Below are 24,933 nucleotides of genomic sequence, written 5' to 3'. Positions count from 1 at the left end.
TCGCTCAAACAAGCTCTTGTGTGTGCAACAAATGTAGCTGAGAGGTGTTTGAAATGGTTCAGTCATGCAAGCTCTTCAGCCATCATCCAGTAGTCCTCTTACACCCCCTCCTCTCTCTTTTTTTTTTGTAAGGGCTTTTGTGAATGTAGGGGCAAAAATTTTCACACGGAGGGCAGTCCAAACAGGCGCTTTTTCCCCAGTGACTCCCCACCCCACCTCATCCCCCGCTGGAGATGGGGCCATTACACAGCAGTATTTCAGGCCAGTTCCAGGCCTCACAGAGCAGACATCTATCCCACAAAGCATTGCAGTCTCATTGCCAATCATATTACATTTAAACCCCACTAATAAATGCCAAAACAACTGATACAGATTTGCCACATGGTTTGATATTTTGTTATCTAATATATTTGGGTCCACTGTTCAAGCTGAAATAGATGATCCTGGATAATGGCACATGGGAGCATGTTTTCCATTTCAAACTTTATAACTAAGTAAGGGGAGAGGGGCCTGAGAGAAGGTTGTTCAAAGGGAGCCCACATAATTGGATGTGGCATGTGTTTAGCATAGCAGGGGGTTTTCTGATTGAATGCACTAAGAAATATTACCCATTTTCAATATGCATTGTATAATAAGTCATTGCTGAGTTTATAACTGTAATGCTTCTCAGTGTCAGATATCTTATAAAGAACCTTTGCACACAGCAATTTGTTCTCTCCGTGAGTCTGTTTCTAGATTCTCAAGTTATTTTCTTGAGCTCAAAATGGACCTGCTGACATCTACCATCAAAACCTCAGTGTGAGACTCTGAGCCTAAGTGTGAACATGCCAGACTCCCCTCTTGAGGCCCTGGGGCAGCTCAGGCTCTAATCTCTGTGACTGTGCAGGCCAGTAAGGGCCAGGGTTCACTCCCAGCCTGGGATTATAGGCCCAGATTCCTGACGTTTTCTCTCCGCTCTGAGCGTGCAAGACTCATTGTTACAGGCTCAGCTCAAACACTGTCCTGTTAGTTTAGATCTGACAAAGGATCAGCTGGTTCAACACAGTCATACAGACTCCTCCAGGTCCAGCACACCCACACATCTTTTCCTGTGTTTTTCTTAGACCACATTCATGTGCTTAACATTTCAGAAGTGTAATTAAAGTCTCCCATTTATTCAAGCAAATGCAGAAATGCAATGAACACTATATTTTTAATATCAAATTTAAAGATGGGACTGAGACTGGTTTTGTTCATTAAGATGTAGTGCCCCTTATTGGTGAGAAATAGTTATGGCAAGTTTTATTTAGTCTCGCATAATCATCCATTGAATGTTTTGATGCAAGAATATTAATATTGGTTTAATTAATGTATTGAACTCTCAAGGTATTTAATTTGTTAAATAATTGTTATTTTCTGAATGGAAATTCCCCACAAATAAAAATATAAAAATTCTATATAAATTAAATTACAATAAATGTATCTCAGTCGCCTGAATGCTGCCTTTTTTTTGTACCGTTAACAGAATCCTATACAAAAGAACTGTTACTTCAACTGTCAGTTTACGGCTCTCCCCATTCATTTGTATGACATCCGCAAACGGTGACTTACTGTCGTAACACGCTAGCTTTCTCCTATGGTAAAAATGCGGAGTTTTTTTTTTTTAACATAGAAGATCTCTGGTATACGACGTGCTACAATGAAGTACAACGAACGTTTTATTATTATTTTTTTGCAAAACATAGAAAAAGAGGTTGAATTAAGATTAAAACAAAATCTCTTTTTCTTTTTAAACAAAGTACATACAACTTATTTTCCTCATTTAAAAACGTACAATTGTCAAATTTAAATAAAATAACTCTTTTGGTTACAAAATACGTAACAAAGCGTGCCTCTACGAAAGCCGCGAAGCATCAAAACACCAAGCAGCTTCCGCGTTTTTCGGCGTGAGGAATCCCGGACGAAGACGAGGTTCAGTAGACTCGTTTTGAATTTAAGGTACTTCCTGTATATAAAGCTCGGGCTCGACCGTCTCAGTGCATTACGAGACGCAGTCGGACCGAGCTGCCATGTGCAGATGATGTATATTCAGTCTAGCTGTTTTCTCACATGTACACGCAGTGTGTTTTTTAATGAAAATACTGCGCTACTGTAGCAAGCAGTGATCCAACATGGCGTTTATACCTAATATTATGTTAATGTATGACGTCTGTGTCACTGTGTTCATCACTCGCAAAGCATAGAATGCGTTTCTTTGCCTGAAAATACTTAACAACATTCCCATTTAAAAGCTACTACATTACAGAATGGTTTCATGATAACTGTCAGTGTAATATATTTGTGTAGCGCTTTTTTAGTACAATACATATAGCTCCAAAGCAGCTACAGAAAATAGTAACTAAATTCATATGACTCCACAGTCATATTATGTTTTTTTTTAAATCATGCACAACTCTTTTCTCTGGCTTTCCATCTTGATTTAGACTGTTGTGTATGTCTGATAGATTGGAAATAAATGGAGATGGAAGAGAGAGATGTGGACGATGCTGTTAAGTTTGAAGAGAGAGATGACACAGATTCACAGCCTGGAGAGACTGGAGCAGGACTAGTAAGGACAGGATATTGACTAGTTTGAATGTTGTCCAGTATTTAATAATACTTGATTAGAACCAGTCTTCATTAAAAAGCCCCAAAATCAACACATTTAATTAAACCAATAAACTGATATTTAGAGTAACCTTCCAGTCATATTTCACCCCAAAAACAAAAGAAAAAAAAAAAAAATTATTATACTTATTATTATTTTGAATAATACATATCTTTTTTCTCTCTCTCCCCTTTTTCTCCCCAATTTGGAATGCCCAATTCCCAATGCGCTCTAAGTCCTTGTGGTGTCATAGTGACTCGCCTCAATCCGGGTGGCGGAGGACGAATCTCAGTTGCCTCCGTGTCTGAGACGTCAATCCGTGTATTTTATCACGTGGCTTGTTGAGCATGTTACCGCGGAGACATAGCGCGTGTGGAGGCTCACGCTATTCTCCGCGGCATCCACGCACAACTCAACACACGCCCCACTGAGAGCGAGATCCACGTTATAGTGATCACGAGGAGGCTTAGGAGACCTGGCTGGAGTCACTCAGCACGCCCTGGATTCGAACTCGCTGCTCCAGGGGTGGTAGTCAAATATATATATCTTTAATGAAGCTTACATTTAGGGGAAAAAAAATCATTGCATTGGGATATTTTCAGTAGCGCATTCAACACATTTTATCCAGATATGTTCATTACTGTAATGCGTCCTGACCTTTTACTTTTCCCATATTTTCAATGATGATTCTCATTACTGTAATACAGTCTTGTTTTTACTGTTTTACAGTAAGAAATAGTGTTATAGAATAAAAAAATAAAATCAACATAAATTGAAGGCAGTACAACAAATACTACCATGATGTATACTTCACAATTTAATGTTCAAAACGAAGCTTAGTTGTACTAAAAATAATGTCATACTCCCAACACAAAATAATCTTAATGGCCATAAAATAAGCTTTATATGTAAAAAAATACATAATAATAATATCTTATTTTTTCTTTAAAGTTTAGGGTGATATATGACCGGGACATTTTCTTGATAGGTTTTGTGAAATTCCTCCATTTACCATTGAATTTTAAATAACAGTAAATAAATAAATCTGAAATGTTATGAACATCAGGGTAATTATAAAGTATCAGCTGTCAATTCTTTGTGTTCAAACTATTCATTTGTGTTTTGTTTTGTGTCAGGAACCTCATAAAAATTCAGAAACAGAGGCTAAAGATGCACAACATCTTCCATCAGTCATTCCAGCCCCAGAAACTGTAGCAGCCAGTCAGAAGCCCTCCACAGTCTCTGTTAAAACAGACAACTTAGTTATTCTTGACCAAAATGGAGAGCCTATACAGTATCAACAGATGGTAAGTACATGACATCATGACCCAAAGGAGGCCCATAAACACTATATTGTTCCACTTTATATGACATGTGAATCAGCCAACTGGAAATGTTAAAATATCTGTTTAATCATATGCATTCCATCCATCAAGTCATTTTAAATGATATATGGCAGTCTTTCCAAACACATATATCCTTCTTTTCTAGGTGATCGTGAAAGGGAAGAGTGGAGAGTTGTATGCAGTCCCATCTGTCCCTATAGGGGGCCCTCACATGTTACTATCTCATGGTCAGCTGTTGGATGTAGCACAGACATCAGGTCATTGAATATGTTATTATAAATAAATATAGTAAATGGTACACTCTAATTGTGAAGAAACCTTGTTGATTTTCTGTTTTGCCTTTTTTTCTATTCTGTTTAATAGGTGCCTTTGTTGAGAAAACAAGACACCAGCCAATCATCACATCCATTAAAGACAATGATGGCACTAATAGTTTAGCTGCAGAAGCAGCTCAGAGTGTTACTGCTGCTAGAAGTCAGATGAAAGGGTACAGTAAACCTTATATGTAAGCACTATACGTGCTTGCACATTACATCTGCCACATTCTGTCTCCTAGCTGACAGTGAGGATGAACAATGTTTTTATTGATTTTATTATTAACTGCACATCAGTGTTTTTACTAAAAATAACTTTTAGTTTTGGTTCCGGACCGTTCTGGCCCAAATGAACCCCTGGTTGTACATACAGATAACTGCTTCAGACAGTAACCTATCCCTAGAGTTCAAGCCTTATTGTCGCAATGCAGTAATTGGTTGCTTCTTTAACCCTTATATTGTGTTCCGGTCAAAAAAAAAATTTTTTTTTTTAGGTCATTTTCATAAAATTGCAGTGGTTTTATTTCACTTTGTTACACCTGTGGTGTTCCCAGTCTAAAGTGACTGGCCATTGGAAATGAATGGATTAGACTACAAATATTTATATTTATTTTGAATTTCAAATATTTAGACTAGGAATATTTCAAGATTTACTTGTGTTTGGGCTCATTTGAATCAGGATAGTCTAGTTACGATATGTCATTGTCTATGTTATACTGTATGTACAGTACTGTGCAAAAGTCTTAGGCACTTAAGATGTTTCACAAAAACATTTGTCTTAAGATAGTTATTTATATATGCTACTTTAGTGTCAATAGGAGATATACATTTTAGACTCCCAAACATTACTTTTGTAAAAAGAATAGATTAGAATAGAATAGAATAACAGGGAGCCTTACAACAGATAGAATGGCCGCCACAGAGCCCCCAACTGAACACAGAGTCAGTCTGGGATTACACGAAGAGACAGAAGCAATGGAGACAGCCTAAATAAATAAAAGAACTGTGGTGAATTCTCCAAGAAGCTTGAAACATCCTATCTGCCAATAACCAAGAAAAAGTAGGAGAATTGGTGCTGTTTTGAAGGAAATGGTGTTCATACCAAATATTGATTTAGCTCTATTTCTGTTTACTGGACTTTGTATGACGTTAATTGATAAATGAAAACTATTTATGTCATTATTATTTTAAGAAATCCTCACTTTGAAAGTTTTTCACAAGTGCCTAAAACTTTTGCACAGTACTGTATGTTTCGGGAAGTAATAAGGAAAAATGTGACAAAAACACATGGCTAGCTCATCTTTTTTTATATGTTTTTACCAACTCTGAATATAATTGTTGTGATAACAAATTTGCAAATTATGAGAACAAAACAGATCTAATTTAACAGTAAATGAAAAAGCATTATTTAAGAACAGGTAGGATCAGCTATATGCATTTTAAAGTCCAGATTCTAAGCTTTAAAATGCACCTATTTTGTTTAGATCAAGCAAGTGGTTATTTATTTATTACATAATTATTATTATTTTTAATTTTTTTTCTGCAGGGAGTACAAAACCTGTCAGAATTACTAAAAAAACAAGTTGACAAAAATATCTAATGCAATATCTTGGGATAATATATGCAATATGAGAGATTTAGTCAAAACTTAGTGGGCCGGTTATTTTTGACCATGAAAACAAAAGGTGTTAGCACAAATGAACTCAACACAAGGGTTAAATATCTTTTCATCCCTTTCAGATCTCCTGATGTACTTGGGCCCCCAGTGAAGCCACTGCCACCAGGGGCACCAAACTGGGCTCTGAGACTGCGTGAGTGTGAGGTTTGTCAAGTATAAAAATGGCTAAACTTAATGGACTATTGATTTTTGACATTGCTTTATTGTGTTAATTTAGACAATTAAATCTAATGTGTAGCTTATATGCTTGATCATTTTTGGTGAGTGTAGAGCCAAAAACAGCCTTCATTTAAACAGACCCATGTTCAGCAACACAACCTATTGATGTCAAGCTAATTACGCTTGTTTTCTTTGTAATGTTCTCACTGGGAGCAGAAGATCGGAGACTCGTACCGTGGTTACAGTAACACAGAGGCTGAGCTGGAGGCTGTTCTGCTTTTACACAAGCAGCAGACTCACACTGTGTTTGGCACCCGTCAGTCACCCTCACCTGCAAAACCTGCCACCCGACTCATGTGGAAATCACAGTATGTGCCCTACGATGGCATTCCTTTTGTTAATGCAGGTAATCAAGCAGTTTGCCCTTGCTTACGTTTACATTTAAGACATTAACCCTATGGGTTATTATTTAAAATGTCTCAGTTGATGGATTGTGGGGTCTGTGTTGTAAGTTTTTAATATTGTCATATAATTACACTAAGTTTTTAAAAAACGATGTAAAGTTGTTTGAAAAGTTAAAAATCAGATAAAATCGAAATTGGAGTTTTGTGGCTTTGACTCCACCTTGGAGGCCATTTATATGCTTAGTGGTAGTAGTTGACAAAATGAATGTTGAGCAGATATGTATGCATTAAAAATGTATAGTCTTTGTCTTCCTGGAAAATGGACCAAAAATCTGGATGACTTATCTTGCACACACAGATGTATTCAAATTTCAATCAAAGGTTCTTTAGAATAAAAATGTCCTTCCGGCTAAACCACCTGCCTCTGACTAGCAATATCAAGTAGAAAATCATAGTTTACAGCTGTCAAAAATAATTATTTACATTATTGACTAAAGACTATTGACTATTAGACATGTGGTGGTATAACATTTTCACATGACGATAATTGCTGAATTTTTATAACAGTATACGGTATTGTCACGGTATTGAAATACATGACAAAAACAGGTTAAAAGATAAACAAACTTCATTTTTGTTCTCTTTATAACAAGTTTCATTACTTTTTTCAATACCAAACTGGCCTTTTTAAATTAAAAGATAACAAAGATCTTTGAAAAGAACCCTGAATATTTAAAAAACAAATTGAACAACTAATTGGCTACAACAATAGTATGCATGTTTTTTATTTTAACTTAATATTGAAATCATCATTGTGCCACATTGCCATTATTAATTACAGGACTAAGTATTTACTGATAACAACTGCAGTTTAGTTGTTACTACAAGACACAAATGTTACTGTGTAGCTAGCAGAGTTTTAGTGAACTACTCTTTGGCCACTTGTAAAGCAAGCATCACATTATCTGCAAATGGCAACTACGGTTCACTTTCTTTGTCATCTTAGTTGTCACTTAGCTAGCTGTCTTTTAGAGAGTTGTCTCTCAGTTTTCAAAAATGAGCAGAACTGTCACAACTTACCTTTATCTCGCTGAATTGCACGGGATGATTGTCCCGCAAATGAGCGAACATGTTGGAGGTGTTTCCGTGTTATGCTGCCACTTTTCTGCCATGTTTTACACGGAGGGTAACCATCTTCAACCAACAATCCCTCTGCATTTTTAAGGAAACCAAAATACTTGCACATTTCTGACTTGGATAAAGGGTCGGCTGTGTTCCTCCTTCAGCCATATTTCTCATCCACGTTGATTTTGTTTACATCAGAGTGCGCATGTGTCATTTATGCCGCATACACGCAGTGTTGTGAACCTTAATTTGTTGATGGGGAAAAAACTACTGTGCGATGAGAAAAATCTAAACAATTTGGCTAAAAGTTTATCTAGAATTATTTACGGTATTTTGAAGTGCCCACAATAACAATATTGTGCATGTTAATTACTGTGATATACCGTATTACCAAATACCATCACATGTCTATTGACTATTTAAAAATAGAGATGAGCCCTTCGAAATGTACTGCCCCGACTTACTGTTTCAATAGGAAATATGTCAACATAGGAAATAAAACTGCATTCGTCGAGCCATTTCATAGGGTCTTTAAAATTGCATGTTGCTATTGCAATTCCTTGTAATTGATTTTTTAAAATAAAGTAGATGTTGTTCTGGTACCTAGATCTAATGCAGTTGTTGCAGATAAGGTAATAGTTTTTACAAATATGTCCATGGTGTAATTTTATCTTCATTATTAATGTGGTTTTAAGGGAGCAGAGCCATTGTGATGGAATGTCAGTTTGGTCCAAGGAGGAAGGGTATCCAACCTAAAAAAGGATCTGAGCAAGAAACGAATCAAAGTTTCCAATACAGAGCAACCTGCCCTGCCAGGTAACCAAGCCACAGACTGGCAAACACAACAGCCAGATGTGTATTTATTTACATTTTTATGCACTGGACACTTATTATTAAACAGGAACTGTTCCTCTTTCAGGATATATATTAAGAAAGTACGAAAATTCCCAGAATACAGGGTTCCAACAGATCCAAAAGCAGACAAGAAGGTAGTGCGTCAAGAGCAAGAGAAAGCCTTTATCAACCTCAAGAAGAGTTCATGGGATGTTGGAGGGGTTGTAAGGTATAAACATCTTTTAAAGTCCATCACATGACGTAACTGCCTCACAGCATGGTTCACTCGTTTACTGTTTGTCACATTCATAAATAGGTATTACATCCAGCTCCCTACAGAGAAAGCCCATCTTTACCATGATGTGGACACTGCAAGCCTACCTCCACTTCCAGAGCAGGTCTGCTTTGCAGAGGAACAACAGAATGAGGAAGAAGAGACTGAGGAGGTTGAGGATATTCAGATGGAGGATGACTCATCTGTCCCCTCTCGACTGCACCCACTTGTGGCAGATAAGATCTGGGAGTTGGTGGCACAAGGCCATAACCAGGTTTACACTGTCCGCAAGCAGCTCAGGTATGACTCAGATTGAGCATGCAAAATTTGGGTCATTACTGTTCCTTTGTGAATGAACTGGCTTTTTATTTGCTTCATACCAGGAGGTTTGTGGAACGTGAAATGTTCAAGTCAGATGAGGTGCCTGAGAGACATAATCTGTGTTACTTTCCCACTGTTAATGACATCAAGAACCACATCCATGAGGCTCAGAAAGCTCTTCAGCTGACAGCGGGATCATTGACTACCTCAGATGCAGAGGTGTGGACACAAAATCCATTTCTAACACAGTGTCCTAACCAGGTGTGACGTGATAAAATTACAGGCCCATGTAAAGTTTTTGTTCTAATATTTTTATTGGCATCTATGAGTGCATTTACATGCACACCCAACTAAAATTAGCTTATTCAAAATATCCGACCATGGTCCGACCATGAAAACCATGTTTACCTGTGAAATCTTCATGGTCTAAAATCCTGTTCCACATCCACTGATTGAGTAAGTAGACGCCTATTATTGTCCCCGGTAAATTAAAAACCTTTGTTAATGTGTGTATGTGTTTGCCTTTTTCTCACAGTGGAAAGCAGAGGATGATAACCTCCTATCAGAGACTGTAACCTATACCCTGACTCCTGCTGTTAAGGATGGTAAAATGTTGTGGAAATCCTGTTTGAAATTTGACTTAAATTATTTCTAAAAACAAGTAGTTAACAATTAATGTTTGCTGTCCTAATGCCATATTTACACTCACTGAGTACTTTATTAGGAACACTATGGTTCTAATAAAGTACCCGACGTGGTCTTCTGCTGTTGTAGCTCATCTGCCTCAAGGTTTGGCGTGTTCTGCTCACTATAGTTGTACAGAGTGGTTATCTGAGTTACCGTAGCCTTTCTGTCAGCTCAAATCAGTCTGGCCATTCTCCATTGACCTCTCTCATCAACAAGGAGTTTCCATCCACAGAACTGCCACTCGCTGGATGTTTTTTGTTTCTGGCACCATTCTGAGTAAATACTAGAGATTGTTTGTGTGTGAAAATCCCAGGAGATCAGCAGTTACAGAAATACTCAAACCAGCCCGTCTGGCACCAACAATCATGCCATGGTTGATATCACTAAGATCACATTTTTTCCCCATTCTGATGGTTGATGTGAACATTAACTGAAGCTCCTGACCCGTATCTGCATTATTTTATGCACTGCACTGCTGCCACACGATTGGATGATTAGATAATCACATGAATAAGTAAGTGTACAGGTGTTCCTAATAAAGTGCTTAGTGAGTGTATATTGATCTTTAATACAATTTAGAGACTGTTGAGGGGAAGACCTACTTCAAAAAGACAGCACACATCTTTAGTCAAATCAATTACCCTACTACAATACCTTGTATATTGACAGTATCCTCTCAGAAGGGAGGACTCTTGGAAGGGAGTGACACTCTTTCTCCAGAGGCTGTGCAGCTCTTCAGCTCTCTGACATCACTGCAGCCCAGGATCTTTGCACATCTCCAGGTGATCTAGCCTGAATTTATAAATACTGCTAGTATACAGTCAAGAGCCTGGATGGACGGATGGACGGATGGACAGATAGATAGATAGAGACAGTAAAAAAAATGCTTGTGCTCCTCTCTGACAGGGTATCCAGCTACATCCAGTGGAAGGCGCTCCTAAACAGTCTACAGCATCATCACCAGAACCCATAGATCCATCTAGTCCTGTACCCCCACAGCCTATCCTGCTGAATCCATCTATGGATGTCTCAGCAGAGTTATGCCAAGGCCAGAAATACGGCTTACAACAATAGGAAAGAAAATATACTTCAACTCTGCACATCGGTTTTGGAGTTGAGTGTGTGACTATAAATAGCAAATGTTTTATAATCACTGAAGGTCAGATTCATTGTGTAAATTACAATATTGTGTGAACATGGCCTCGTATTAAATGTTTTTTGTACTTTTTTGCAGTGTTGTAGTACTCGAGACTGGACTCTGTCTTTTCATGGATTTGGTCTTGTCATGGACTCATGAGTAATTTGAAGTGTGGACTCAGACTTAACCCCGAGTCAAGTCGAGTCCCTTTTAAAAATATATACAGTGAAAGCTTCGACTTATCTAAAAAAAATTTTGACTGACAATATCAGAGATCTTTTTTTTTTTTTTCTCTTTTCCTTTTCTCCCCTATTTGGAATACCAGTTCCCAATGCACTCCAAGTCCTCTTGGTGGCGTAGTGACTCGCCTCAATCCAGGTGGCGGAGGGCGAATCTCAGTTGCCTCCACGTCTGAGACTGTCAATCCGCGCATCTTATCACATGGCTTGTTGAGCGTGTTACCGCGGAGACATGTGGAGGCTTCACGCTATTCTTCGCGGCATCCACGCACAACTCACCATGCGCCCCACCGAGAGCGAGAAACACATTATAGCGACCATGAGGAGGTTACCCCATGTGACTCTACCTTCCCTAGCAACCGGGCCAATTTGGTTGCTTAGGAGACCTGGCTGGAGTCACTCAGAACGCCCTGGATTCTAACTCGCTATTCCAGGGGTGGTAGTCAGCGTCTTTACTCGCTTAGCTACCCAGGCCCCCCAATATCAGAGATCTTGACGTTTGTCCCGCATTTCAGTCTGCTGCGTAAAATCAGAACTAGTGATGCCCAGTTCACAAATAAAGAATTCTCACAGAATTGGCCAAACAGGTTAGCAAAAAGGTCTGATTCGATTGACTATTCAGTCTGATTTGTTCAGACTGCTATAGTATCTCACTGAATAAATTGCAGCAGCTTCTCACTCATTAAAACAGCATGTTTTAGAAAATGGAAAACAAACCAGTTGTTGGATGAAGTGGATATTTACCTACAGTCAACAAAAGAGGTAACTATGAGAAACTTCCATTGGTGCTGTGTCTAGTTAATAAGGGGCTGTACACACCAAACGTGTTTTGCATCCATCCATACTGTTTTTCAGTTGTTTTTCTATGTAAACATGCTAAATGGATGTCTTTGACCATTGCAGTACGTATCACTGTGTTTTTGGTGTCTTGTGCAGGAGCACCACAGTTTTTTTACATTCTTTTGTCAAGTTAAAAAGAACATCAGCTGTTAAAAACGTGTCGTATAACTTGTATTATACTCTATTCCCTGATTGCTCACATACAACACCCAGACATCTATTTAATGTGTGTGTTTACTTCTGGAAGATGTCTATTTTACGTTGTTTGCTCATCTGCAATAGGTCTATAAGACGTATGTCAATAAGTATGTCTTGGATGTCAATAAGAAATTCAGCAAATATCTTTGAGATGTTTATGATTTAGAATAGTTGTAAATCTTTTTTCAGATTAACATTTTTATTGGTTGTTTCTCAACATGACACATAACAAAGCAAAACATTCATATACAGAGTCAACCATTAAACCCCATTGTTTCCCTTACCCCCTCCCGATCCCCAACCCCACCCTGACCCCCAACAAACATCCTTGTGGCCAAAGTCTGAGTACACACGCAGATAAAAAAATAAAATTATATATCTATATATATATATATATATATATATGTATATAATAAATAAATACAAATAATAATAATAATAGATATTTACTTATCAGTGTAATGATTCCCCTGCTCTTACTAAAGAAAATATGTCCACCCCATATCTTCCCAAATTTTCAGCTTCCTACGGGGAAAGATACGTTTCTTGAAGAAACACTATATCATATTTCTTAAGTTTAAGAAAAGAAATAACCTTCCTTCTTTTTATGGGGTGCCCCAACTCATTCACATTCCATGTAGAGAGAGAGATAGTACACTCATATTAACATTTGGCATTTTGACATGTTAGATAAAATAGATTGTGTGTCAAAAATAAAATTATAAAAATGACATTCCAATATTAGTGCAACAATCAACCCCAGAACTTTCCCCAGAACCAAACAAACAGAAAAAAGAAAAACGTGCGCATTAACCCCGCGCACGACAGCGCCAACCGGTGTCCATCCCTCTAAACTCTAACAGTCCATGTACGCATACGAGAACCCCTGCGACAACTTTGCCATCGGATTACTCAAGTCTGGGGCTTCTATACAAAAATTTGTAAAACAGAATTATACAACAGAAAATAATCTAAAAAAATAAGCAGATTAAAAAAAATATGTAGATTAATCCACTTAATTGTCTCGAAGGTGTGTTCCTCCACAAAACAAGCTCCAGCCGCTAGCAGAACCAGTAAAAAAATAAAAAATAATTCAGTTCTTCAGGCAGTCAAACTCACTCCAATGTCCTGCAAGAAATATTCAACAAAACCAACTCCAGCCAACAGGAGGCATAAGCACCCAAAACGAGCAGATTCATCCACAAGCTGTCCCAAAGAAATGATATTACACAAAACAAACTCCAGCCGCTATAGGCGGAACCAGCACAAAGCGAAATGATAAAGGTGCCCAGCTTCCTCGGACAGTCGAGTGTATGTTTAATGGGTCGGTGCACTAGTCGGTGCACCAATATGAAAGTCACCAAATGGCTTACTCACTCCAATGTTTTCATGAAGGACATTGCTTGCTGTGGGCATGTAAATTCTCTACGTCCATCCTTAGTATCTATTCTCAGTTTGGCCGGAAACATCAGAGCAAACGCAAACTTCAGTTGATGTACGAGTTTCTTGTATTCCCTGAATCATTCACGTTTATCTCTTGTCAAATTCGCAAAGTCTGGGAACAAGAAAATGCTGTGATTCTTCCAAGAAAGCTTTCCTTTGCTCCTCGCCTTGCATAAGACGAGATCTTTATCAGATGATCTCAGAAATTTGGCCAGAATTGATCGGGGCCTGTCTCCCTCAGCCGATCTCCGAGCCAGTACTCTGTGAGCTCGTTGATTTCCAGCTTATGGCCTTTTATGTCGAGCAGACTCGGGTAGGAATTTCACCATATCTCTGCCTTCCTCATGCTCAGGAATTTCAATGTCAATTCCGATTCTCCAAATCCTCCAGTTTTTCCCAAACGCTGTCTTGGTCGCTAGCGGATTAGCAGCTAATTCCCTCTCCGATGACTCCAGATAATTGATCCGTTTTTCGACGTCCGACAATCTTGTAACCAACTCAGTGAATTTCATCTCCATGGAAGTAATCGATCGACGTATTACCGCCAAATCCTCCAAGTCTGCAACAATCTTCGTCAGCATTGCCGACACATTCATCAATTCACGCCGGATTTCTTTAAGTTCACCATCCGAATTGAAAACGGGGCTTCCGGCCTGCCACTGCGGGGAATCAGCTTGAGAACGTAAGTGTCTTATAATGTCTCCAGAGCCCGAGGATTTTGAATTTTTTGACATATTGTCTTCCTAGAACAGTTAAGAATCAGGGTGCATCGAATCTCACCGGTCCATGACACAAATAGCATTAAAACTAGCAAAGTGCGTAGAGCTCGCCGCTCACACGTCCGCTCCTTGCACGGTGCCACGCGACTCCCCTAGAATAATTGTAAATCGAAACTTTTTAAGATGTTTGCAGATGTTAGATACTGTACTTTCCTGATGAAAAGATCTAAAACAGAGGACGGGACCTAAACAGGTGGTGATGGGGTGGTTGGAGGTTTTAAACAACGAGGCATTACGAATGATGAAGGAGATGTGTGAGCTTATATAGCAGAGGCTGCATTGTGATTGGATGAGATGCCTGACTGCCAGGAGTCTTCCTGCTAAAACTACTGCTTACACTTCCATTTCTATCAATGTCATCAGAATTGGATTGTTTCTGAAAAAAAGAAAACCGTTTCTGTGCATACACTGAGATGAAATCTTGGCAAAAGTAAGCAGAAATGCTTACTTGACTTACAGTGAATGAAATATAGTAGACTCCTGTGGCTGTTAAGTGAACTGCAGCCAGCTACCTGTTGCTCGTGCTCGCACTCGTGCACACACGCCATAGGGACGTGAGCGAGCGAGCGAGCATCGGCCAAAACAATGACGTAACGTACAAAGAGGCTGAACTTGATCCACCTGCATCATGCTGACAGATGAGGCATCATAATTAAAATGACACAGTTATGATTGTTTTACTACAAACTTTGAGACTAAACTAAAACTACTTATCAGCTAACATAGCATACTGATACACACATACAGCTACATACTACCGAACTATACCAGACAGTTTACTGTTGTGTTGCACTATTGTATGTTTTGTATGTCATATATTGTACTACGATCAAGAAACCAGCATATTTGCTTAAATTTATCCTGTATACCTGATTTTTATTATAAAGAGAAGATCATTGAAATTATTAGAAAGTTACGAAGCAAGGTAGCTTGCAATTCGTCAGTGTTACCAGGCAAGATCAAGTTAGCTAAAATAACACGGATCAGTCCTTATGGAACTATATTTCACATGCTTTGCAGTTATGTAAGCTTACCTGTCCAATAAGAAGAACACCAATTCAGGGTCGGTTTTGGTCTCCAAAACCGATTGAAGGTCCCTCCAGGAATCAAATGCCCTGCCGATGTTCACTCTAGTTTTCGCTCGACCACGATCATGTACATGTTTAGCTAGATGGGATTCAGTAGATAATTTTTTTTTTTTTTTTGGCTTACTCAGTGTTTGTGTAGGAGTCGGTGTTGTGCTGGGAGCTGGACGTTTGCTGGATTCCATCTCTAAGATAACGTTACCTAGTGTTGCAGTTTGTTGTTGCTGTTGAATAGCGGAAGAGAAGCTGTTACTGTCTGAGGCAAGGCTCTCGGGAGCGCGCATAAACGTCACATCCTTTGGATTTTCCCGGCAAAACCGGCCTGCTCCCTTTGCATGAAAATCAGTCTACAGGCTTTAATAGGCAACCTAGGAAGTCCGGAAAGGGCTCATTTTTTAAGTTGCATTACAAGCCGTTCACACATTGGCAAAAAAAAAAAAAGGCAAATATTACATGAAAATGTTTACATACTGCACCTTTAACAAATTGAATGTAAATGTTTAGATTCACTTTCTGTGTATACATTGTCATATTTTATAAATTTTTTTTTTTTTTTTTTTTGGCTCATTTTAGTTATAGTACAGTAATACTGTATTTTGTAAAGCAGAAATGTTTACTTGACTTGAATAGAATATAATAGTATATTGAAGCTGGTAGTTTGTATTGCCATGCTAAGCCAAATAGGCACTTTGAACCTTTCATTACAGTTTTTCACTGACATTTTTTTAACACTGACATGTCGTAATTGTAATACCAATTTGTTCACTTAACCTAGGATGTGTCATTTATTTAATTTTTATTCTCAACTGGTAATATTGTTTAACCAACATAAGCTTAAGAAAATAATAAATGAGGTGTATTTGATATATGTGCATAGAGTAAATAGTTCTTTAAACTATACATTTAATACATTAATGAAAAACTCTTGTCTTAGACTCAGCCTTTACTGGTCTCGACTCGGACTCTGCCTACTCCGGTCTTTGCTCGAACTCGACCTACTCTGGTCTCGGACTGGACTTGGACTTGAGTTTTTCAAGATCTCATGCTCTCAAGCTTTCCATATTTATTTTTTATTTATTTTGCTGCCGACTGGAGAAAAAAGCAATAGCTTGTTAAAGTTAAAAGCGATAAATGAAATATTTAATGCTAATAGTCCTGTATTTCAAAAGTAATTCGTTTTTCCACATTATGACAATTTTTCAAACTTTTTCCTGTAAAAGAGAATCTTTACGTATTTATGAGTGTGTTTGTCACAAATTCTACTCTTTGCATAGAAGCCTTTAAAAGTTTTACATTCTATTAAGCCTAATAATAATGTGATATCTTCTCAATGCAGATAACAGCTTAGTGACAATATGAAATTAATTATACTACATTTTACAGGTTTGGACAAGTCATTACTATTTGCCACATTTTAGAATAAAAGTACATTCATTAAAACTGAAATAAAACAAATAGACATATGGAAATTATATAGTGACTTTTTATATGTATATAGTTTTGTAAATAAATTAATATTAATATTTAGGCACAATTTATATTCCCCTACAAAACAAAATCAAGCATTTAAGCATAAGACTTAAGATCACATGTTTTTAATATCATGAGAAACATACATGTCAAGTGTGCCCAATTTTCTGACCAGTAGTATACATTACAGTACTCTTGCAGAAAATTATTTTAACCTCCTTGGACAAAGCACACTGTGAGTTCGGCAACAATAGTCGGAACTTTTGCCACTGAACTTGGTCTGTGCTTACCAAAATTCGAATTACTGTCCCCCAGTTACCGAAGCTGGAAGTATTTGTACACAAATGGGTACATGTGAGCTTCAGTTTCCGGGTGAAATGTCCACAAAGTAGTGCCAAAAGCAAGTTGTATTTTTAGTTGTAAATGGTGCATTACAGTTAACATAAATGCATATTTTATTAACTCTATCCCCAACCCTAACAGTCAGTGGAGTAAAAAAATATAATTTTTGAGTGAAAATTGAACCTAGTGTGTAAGTACTCACCATTGTTTATGTGAATGTGATTACTTCCTGGTTTCCACAGGACCAGAACCCATGTCTGAGAGGTTGTTAGCACAACATGCTATTAGTAGATCTATAGGGAAATGTGTTCACATTTGAATTGATTCAAAAATGTGTGATGGGGACGGCGCTTGCTATTGGGTTGATTTCAGAGTACATTAACTTTTAGAAGCAACGTTGAGTTCCTTTGTGATCATGTTATCCTGGATGTGCCATAATATTCTGGCGGAAACTAATTGTGTCAGTATTGTTTGGTTTTAAGGAGGAGCATGTACATGTGTAGCCAACTACTCTGTAACAACAAGGGGCGTAACTGTAACTGAGAGTGGGAGGCTTCGGAAGCCCCTGATGTATTGTCCAAAGCCCCTGATCTTTATTTGAAGATTTAATTCCCTTCAAAAATCAAAGATGGCGCTGCTGCAAATAAGATCTATATGCATGCAAAACCAGGTACTATCCACTGATCAGCAAAATTGAGAACTTATGTCTGACTTGTAGGCTATGTTTAATAATCGTATGGCAGATAAAGGCTTTACCATATGTGGCCAATGTGTTGGAAGAACAAAGTCACAAACTGATATCTCTGATAACTGATATCTCCTGTCCGGTTTGAACCTGTTCAGTGGTAGTTTGGAGTCAGGATGGCTGTTGACACCATCTTTGATGATGGGGGCATTGATTGGTTTGGGTACCAGCCCAAACCTGGGCTCCACCAAAATCATTTCTGATAATCCATGCAGAACCTTGCAGATCAGTTGCTGAGGATGTCTGACACTCAAAGATTCCACTGAAGAGAGAACTAAGAATGGGGCCTAAGATACATTTTTCTTATTTAAAGTATATTCTCATAAATTATGTATTTTCACATACCTTAATACAAATTTGGCTGGTTTTTAAATCAATCGGAAATATAAATGTCTTAGTTCAGGCAAGCAACTCTGAATGGCGCAAGCTGATAGGTTCTTTTAACTTTTATCTCTTAGACAGTCAGCTTACCCACATGTGATATGTCAAGCCAATCGGCTCACATGGTGTAAACTGATAGGTCCTTTGATGTGTAATTGGGTAGTCGAATTTACGTACTCTTTCTTTGCCTAACATTTAAATTTGCTCAGGTTGCAAGTAAGCTGGTTTCATTGCAAAGCGCTGCGAGAGTTTTCTTTGAAAATGCTATTTGCTTAGGTGGTTGCTGGGACACATAGCTAGGCAAAGTCACTAGTTAAATAAGCTCTGGGCATTCCAGGTACACATTATGAGTCAGGTCACTAACCATTTAAGCCTTTCGGCCAAGCAGGCATAGAGATTTAGTTGATAAGCGCTATGCCATTTGGCCACGTAGGCCAAGGCACAACTAGCTAGCTGGGGGGGGGACCAGATTGGAAACAATGTGCGATGATAACAACTTCAGTATATCTACCAGATACTTTACAGAAAAACAGAAGATGACACATATAATAAGGTACTATGTCAAGCTGAACAAATGGCCTAACTTGTTGACGTTTTTGTTCATTTTTGTTTTGTTTTATTAATTTCTCAAAATTATGGATGCATTTCTGTGCAGACTTTGACAAGGCTAATTAAGCCAATTACCAGCTGTCTTGTGTAGCAAATGAATAAACTGTAAAACTCAACCTACCTTCATAGCTGAATATGTCATTTTAATGGAAGAATTTATAACCATTCTTACATGTGGAGACTTTCATGCTTTTCAACAATCCTACAAACGTTGTTGATGTAAGATCTCAAAGCGATGTACTAGTAAAACTGTGACCATCCATGTGAAGACATACTGATTTGTCTGTCTTATGATAATTACCTCAGTTCATTGAGCTCCATGTTAATTTTATTCCTTTATATGTGTGTTTGATCCCAGAGTCTTCTACAACATGATGCTCCTCTCCATTCCTTTGGTTACTGTCCTCTCAGCAGCTTCTCAAGCTATGATCTCATCCCACCTATCCTAAAAATCCATGTAAATATCATCATTGTTGTCACATATTCACTGTTGTTTGTTTTGACTTATGTTGAAATTCTGGTTTAGTTCCCTGTTCCTGTTTCCTGATAGTTTTGTAGTCCTTTGTAGTTTCTTTTCATGATTGGTTTTCCCTTGATTGTTTCCCCAGGTGTTCCTCGTTCCCTTGTTTTCCCTTGTGTTTTTAAGCCCTTGTTTTCCCCTGGTTTTTTGTCAGTCTTCATCTGTATTATGCTGTGCTTTGTTCCCTGTGTTTTGTTTCATTATGTTCTGAGTTACCTGGTTTACTTTTGTTTTATTAAAAAAGGCTGCATTTAGATCCTCATTCCTCTCCTGTCTCGTCACAGAAAGACTGACCAAGAAATGGATTTAGCGGCCGTCAGGATTCTACTCCTTCAGCAAGGGGACCGTCCAGTTGAGGATCACGCCCTGAGTTTTTAGAGTTGGCAAATGTAGTGCACTATCCTGGGAGTGCCCTGCGGCCGCCTCCCAGGATTCCTGACCCAGTCCCCACATTGAGGTATTCTCCTTGGTCTCCTTGGTCTCCTGGCCGTCCACCTGATCTGCTCTGGTCTCCTGGCCGTCCACCTGATCTGCTCTGGTCTCCTGGCCGTCCACCTGATCTGCTCTGGTCTCCTGGCTGTCCGCCTGATCTGCTCTGGTCTCCTGGCTGTCCGCCTGATCTGCTCTGGTCTCCAGGCCGCCCACCTGATCTGCTTTGGTCTTCCTGGTCTCCTGGCCATCCGCCTGATCTGCTCTGGTCTCCTTGGTCTCCTGGCCATCCGCCTGATCTGCTCTGGTCTCTCTGGTCTCCTGTCCGCCCGCCTGATCTGCTCTGGTCTACTTGGTCCTCCGAGCCTGCAGCGTCGCCCTGGCTCGCCATCCCTCTGGCTCCACCTTGGTTTCAAGCCTCCCTGACTTTGCCTTTTTCCTCTGCTCCCCTTGCCCCTTGTGCCCCCCACACCCCATGGACAATTTGTTTTTGTTTTGTTTTTTGGAGCATCTGGAATCTGCTCCTTAAAAGGGGGGCTCTGTCACATATTCCCGGTTGTTTGTTTTGACTTATGTTGAAATTCTGGTTTAGTTCCCTGTTAGTTTTGTAGTCCTTTGTAGTTTCTTGTCATGATTGGTTTTCCCCTGATTGTTTCCCCAGGTGTTCCTCATTCCCTTGTGTATTTAAGCCCTTGTTTTCCCTGTTTTTTTGTCAGTCTTCATCTGTATTATGCTGTGCTTTTGTTCCCTTTGTTTTGTTTCATTATGTTCTGAGTTACCTGGTTTACTTTTGTTTTATTAAAAAAGGCTGCATTTAGATCCAAATTCCTCTCCTGTCTCGTCACAATTGTCAAGAGACACTCAAGTGTAACACCTGTCTGTCACTAAAGAAATACTCAAGGTAAAAGTAAACCTGGTAAATAGTATTACACTGGAAACATGTACCTATGGGCCATCAGAAGATTAGGTACCGAAGGAGGCGGCAGCAAGCACACACACTCGATAAGGAAATGTTTTTGTAAAGATGAATTGGTATTGACAAGTCATTCAATGCTAACCAGAATTACAGAATATTTCTCTGTTCAGTTTTCCAATGAAATACAATAAATTTATTACAAACAAAATAAAAAACAATTGATTATTTGAAATAACCCCTTTTGGTTTTCAAACCTTTTTCACTCCTATTTAGCTTCCTTTTTAGTTTGAACTATTTTTAGGTTTAGTTCCTTTTTAGTTTTAATTGCTAATTAGGTTTTAATTTAACTAAGCTCTAATTTTTGTTTGTTGTATCTCTAATTTTAAACAACTATATTTTTAACCAGTTTCAAAGTTTTTTATCAGTCTCTGTTCTGGTGAATTTATAAATCACTGGAAAAGTTAAAGCACTCATCAAAATCCTTTTTTAAATCCTCTGTCTGTTTAGTTTAAATCTTATACCAAGAGGAAAAAACTCAAATTATTCAAACCGTTCATGCAAGGACAATGCAAGAGATCAGATCCATGTTGTGTCTCGTGGGTGGCTCACCATCTTTCTCTCACGTGTGCAAAATGGATGGTTTCACAGCAAGCAATTTTTTTTTTTTTTTTTTATCAGAGTGAAAAAACCCTGACCTACACATGACAGGACATTACACTCAGTTCACATTTCCTCAAATTATTTTTTAACTCAGCATTGCTTATTTAAGTCAGTTTACAATCCAGGGCTCCAGACTAAAAAAATGACTTAGGAGCCATTGGCTCCTAAACTGAAACATTAAGGAGCCAAATGGCTGTTTTTAATAGCCAAATCACAGATTTTCTCGATTTAGATTGCTGTTCAGAAACAAGCTAGAAAGCCAAAGAAAAGGAAGTCAGCTGATAACCCATTCATTGAAGGTTTAATAAAGAGTATATATAGTTGAGAAGATAAGTTTGCTTGCCCTTTTGTCTCATAAATGTTCACACCCCTTTCATAATTTATACAAATATAAGAGATAAAAGATTTTTTATTTTATTTAGTACTCTTCAGAATCTAAATTACAGATATTTACATATAGTATGCATATAGTAGTTTGCTGTCTTCTTGAGCATCAATGAATGTTTGCACCCTGTGTAATAGTTGTGTACAAGTCCCTCAATTGTCCTAAGTGTCAAAAGGTTGATTATATACATACATACATACACTGGTGGCCAAAAGTTTGGAATAATGTTCAGATTTAGCTCTTATGGAAGGAAATTGGTACTTTTATTCACCAAAGTGGCATTCAACTGATCACTATACATAGTCAGGACATTAATAACATGAAAAATTACTATTACAATATTCAGAACCGAAACTACTTCAAAGAGTTCTCATCAAAAAATCCTCCACGTGCAGCAATGACAGCTTTGCAGACCCTTGGCATTCTAGCTGTCAGTTTGTCCAGATACTCAGGTGACATTTCACCCCACACTTCCTGTAGCACTTGCCATAGATGTGACTGTCTTGTCGGGCACTTCTCACGCACCTTACAGTCTAGCTGATCCCACAAAAGCTCAATGGGGTTAAGATCCATAACACTCTTTTCCAATTATCTGTTGTCCAATGTCTGTGTTTCTTTGCCCACTCTAACCTTTTCTTTTTGTTTTTCTGTTTCAAAAGTGGCTTTTTCTTTTCAATTCTTCCTATAAGGCCAGCACCCCTGAGTCTTCTCTTTACTGTTGTACATGAAACTGGTGTTGAGCGGGTAGAATTCAATGAAGCTGTCAGCGGAGGACATGTAAGGCGTCTATTTCTCAAACTAGAGACTCTGATGTACTTATCCTCTTGTTTAGTTGTACATGTGGCCTTCCACATCTCTTTCTGTCCTTGTTAGAGCCAGCTGTCCTTTGTCTTTGAAGACTGTAGTGTACACCTTTCTATGAAATCTTCAGTTTTTTTGGCAATTTCAAGCATTGTGTAGCCTTCATTCCTCAAAACAATCATTGACTGACGAGTTTCTAGAGAAAGCTGTTTCTTTTTTGCCATTTTTGACCTAATATTGACCTTAAGACATGCCAGTCTATTGCATACTGTGGCAGCTCAAAAACAGACACAAAGACAATATTAAGCTTCATTTAACAAACCAGATAGTTTGATATAATGGCAAGTGGTATTCTTGTACCAAATTAGCAATTTAGCATGATTACTCAAGGATAAGGTGTTGAAGTGATGGCTGCTGGAAATGGGGCCTGTCTAGATTTGATCAAAAATGACTTTTTTCAAATAATGATGGTGCTGTTTTTTACATCAGTAATGTCCTGACTATACTTTGTGATCAGTTGAATGCCACTTTGGTGAATTAAAGTACCAATTTCCTTCCGAAACAACAAAATCTGTACATTATTCCAAACTTTTGGCCACCGGTGTGTGTGTGTGTGTGTATATATATACAGGTGCATCTCAATAAATTAGAATGTCATGGAAAAGTTCATTTATTTCAGTAATTCAACTCAAATTGTGAAACTCGTGTATTAAATAAATTCAATGCACACAGACTGAAGTAGTTTAAGTCTTTGGTTCTTTTAATTGTGATGATTTTGGCTCACATTTAACAAAAACCCACCAATTCATTATCTCAAAAATTAGAATATGGTGACATGCCAATCAGCTAATCAACTCAAAACACCTGCAAAGATTTCCTGAGCCTTCAAAATGGTCTCTCAGTTTGGTTCACTAGGCTACACAGTCATGGGGAAGACTGCTGATCTGACAGTTGTCCAGAAGACAATCATTGACACCCTTCACAAGGAGGGTAAGCCACAAACATTCATTGCCAAAGAAGCTGGCTGTTCACAGAGTGCTGTATCCAAGCATGTTAACGGAAAGTTGAGTGGAAGGAAAAAGTGTGGAAGAAAAAGATGCACAACCAACCGAGAGAACCGCAGCCTTATGAGGATTTTCAAGCAAAATCGATTCAAGAATTTGGGTGAACTTCACAAGGAATGGACTGAGGCTGGGGTCAAGGCATCAAGAGCCACCACACATAGACGTGTCAAGGAATTTGGCTACAGTTGTCGTATTCCTCTTGTTAAGCCACTCCTGAACCACAGACAACGTCAGAGGCGTCTTACCTGGGCTAAGGAGAAGAAGAACTGGACTGTTGCACAGTGGTCCAAAGTCCTCTTTTCAGATGAGAGCAAGTTTTGTATTTCATTTGGAAACCAAGGTCCTAGAGTCTGGAGGAAGGGTGGAGAAGCTCATAGCCCAAGTTGCTTGAAGTCCAGTGTTAAGTTTCCACAGCCTGTGATGATTTGGGGTGCAATGTCATCTGCTGGTGTTGGTCCATTGTGTTTTTTGAAAACCAAAGTCACTGCACCCGTTTACCAAGAAATTTTGGAGCACTTCATGCTTCCTTCTGCTGACCAGCTTTTTAAAGATGCTGATTTCATTTTCCAGCAGGATTTGGCACCTGCCCACACTGCCAAAAGCACCAAAAGTTGGTTAAATGACCATGGTGTTGGTGTGCTTGACTGGCCAGCAAACTCACCAGACCTGAACCCCATAGAGAATCTATGGGGTATTGTCAAGAGGAAAATGAGAAACAAGAGACCAAAAAATGCAGATGAGCTGAAGGCCACTGTCAAAGAAACCTGGGCTTCCATACCACCTCAGCAGTGCCACAAACTGATCACCTCCATGCCACGCCAAACTGAGGCAGTAATTAAAGCAAAAGGAGCCCCTACCAAGTATTGAGTACATATACAGTAAATTAACATACTTTCCAGAAGGCCAACAATTCACTAAAAATGTTTTTTTTATTGGTCTTATGATGTATTCTAATTTTTTGAGATAGTGAATTGGTGGGTTTTTGTTAAATGTGAGCCAAAATCATCACAATTAAAAGAACCAAAGACTTAAACTACTTCAGTCTGTGTGCATTGAATTTATTTAATACACGAGTTTCACAATTTGAGTTGAATTACTGAAATAAATGAACTTTTCCACGA

The 24,933-nt window shown here is 38.5% G+C and overlaps 1 protein-coding gene across 3 annotated transcripts; it reads left to right on the top strand.

Moving 5' to 3' along the window:
- Positions 1–1,768: 1,768 nt before the first annotated feature.
- Positions 1,769–19,985, top strand: carf (calcium responsive transcription factor). Of its 3 annotated transcripts, XR_007898357.1 has the most exons (17): positions 1,769–1,977; positions 2,484–2,587; positions 3,763–3,933; positions 4,118–4,229; positions 4,336–4,459; positions 6,027–6,108; positions 6,340–6,529; positions 8,348–8,468; positions 8,572–8,715; positions 8,803–9,060; positions 9,144–9,300; positions 9,617–9,686; positions 10,438–10,550; positions 10,675–10,881; positions 11,003–11,907; positions 19,396–19,494; positions 19,842–19,985. XR_007898357.1 is itself a non-coding variant. In XM_051708839.1 (15 exons), the coding sequence occupies exons 2-14, from the start codon at positions 2,495–2,497 to the stop codon at positions 10,840–10,842; spliced, it is 1,803 nt and encodes a 600-aa protein (XP_051564799.1). In that variant the 5' UTR covers positions 1,769–1,977; positions 2,484–2,494; the 3' UTR covers positions 10,843–10,881; positions 11,003–16,354. The 3 variants fall into 3 exon arrangements, 1 of the variants encoding a protein (XP_051564799.1); XR_007898356.1 differs by lacking the exons at positions 19,396–19,494; positions 19,842–19,985 and adding an exon at positions 15,622–16,354; XM_051708839.1 differs by lacking the exons at positions 19,396–19,494; positions 19,842–19,985 and having other exon boundaries at positions 11,003–16,354.
- Positions 19,986–24,933: the final 4,948 nt, after the last annotated feature.

The sequence above is a fragment of the Myxocyprinus asiaticus genome, chromosome 10, assembly GCF_019703515.2.
Source record: "Myxocyprinus asiaticus isolate MX2 ecotype Aquarium Trade chromosome 10, UBuf_Myxa_2, whole genome shotgun sequence".
Lineage (NCBI taxonomy): Eukaryota > Metazoa > Chordata > Actinopteri > Cypriniformes > Catostomidae > Myxocyprinus > Myxocyprinus asiaticus.
The sequence above is the reverse complement of the archived record's forward strand: the minus strand, read 5'-3'. Positions and strand labels throughout refer to the sequence as shown.

What these genes read in the sequence shown, in the direction of transcription:
- carf (XM_051708839.1), top strand. Translation starts at nt 2,495, where the DNA reads ATGGAGATGGAAGAGAGAGATGTGGACGATGCTGTTAAGTTTGAAGAG. An exon ending in CTATACAGTATCAACAGATG is followed by an intron (nt 3,934 to 4,117) that starts GTAAGTACATGA and finishes CTTCTTTTCTAG; the next exon opens with GTGATCGTGAAAGGGAAGAG. An exon ending in GGATCTTTGCACATCTCCAG is followed by an intron (nt 10,551 to 10,674) that starts GTGATCTAGCCT and finishes CCTCTCTGACAG; the next exon opens with GGTATCCAGCTACATCCAGT.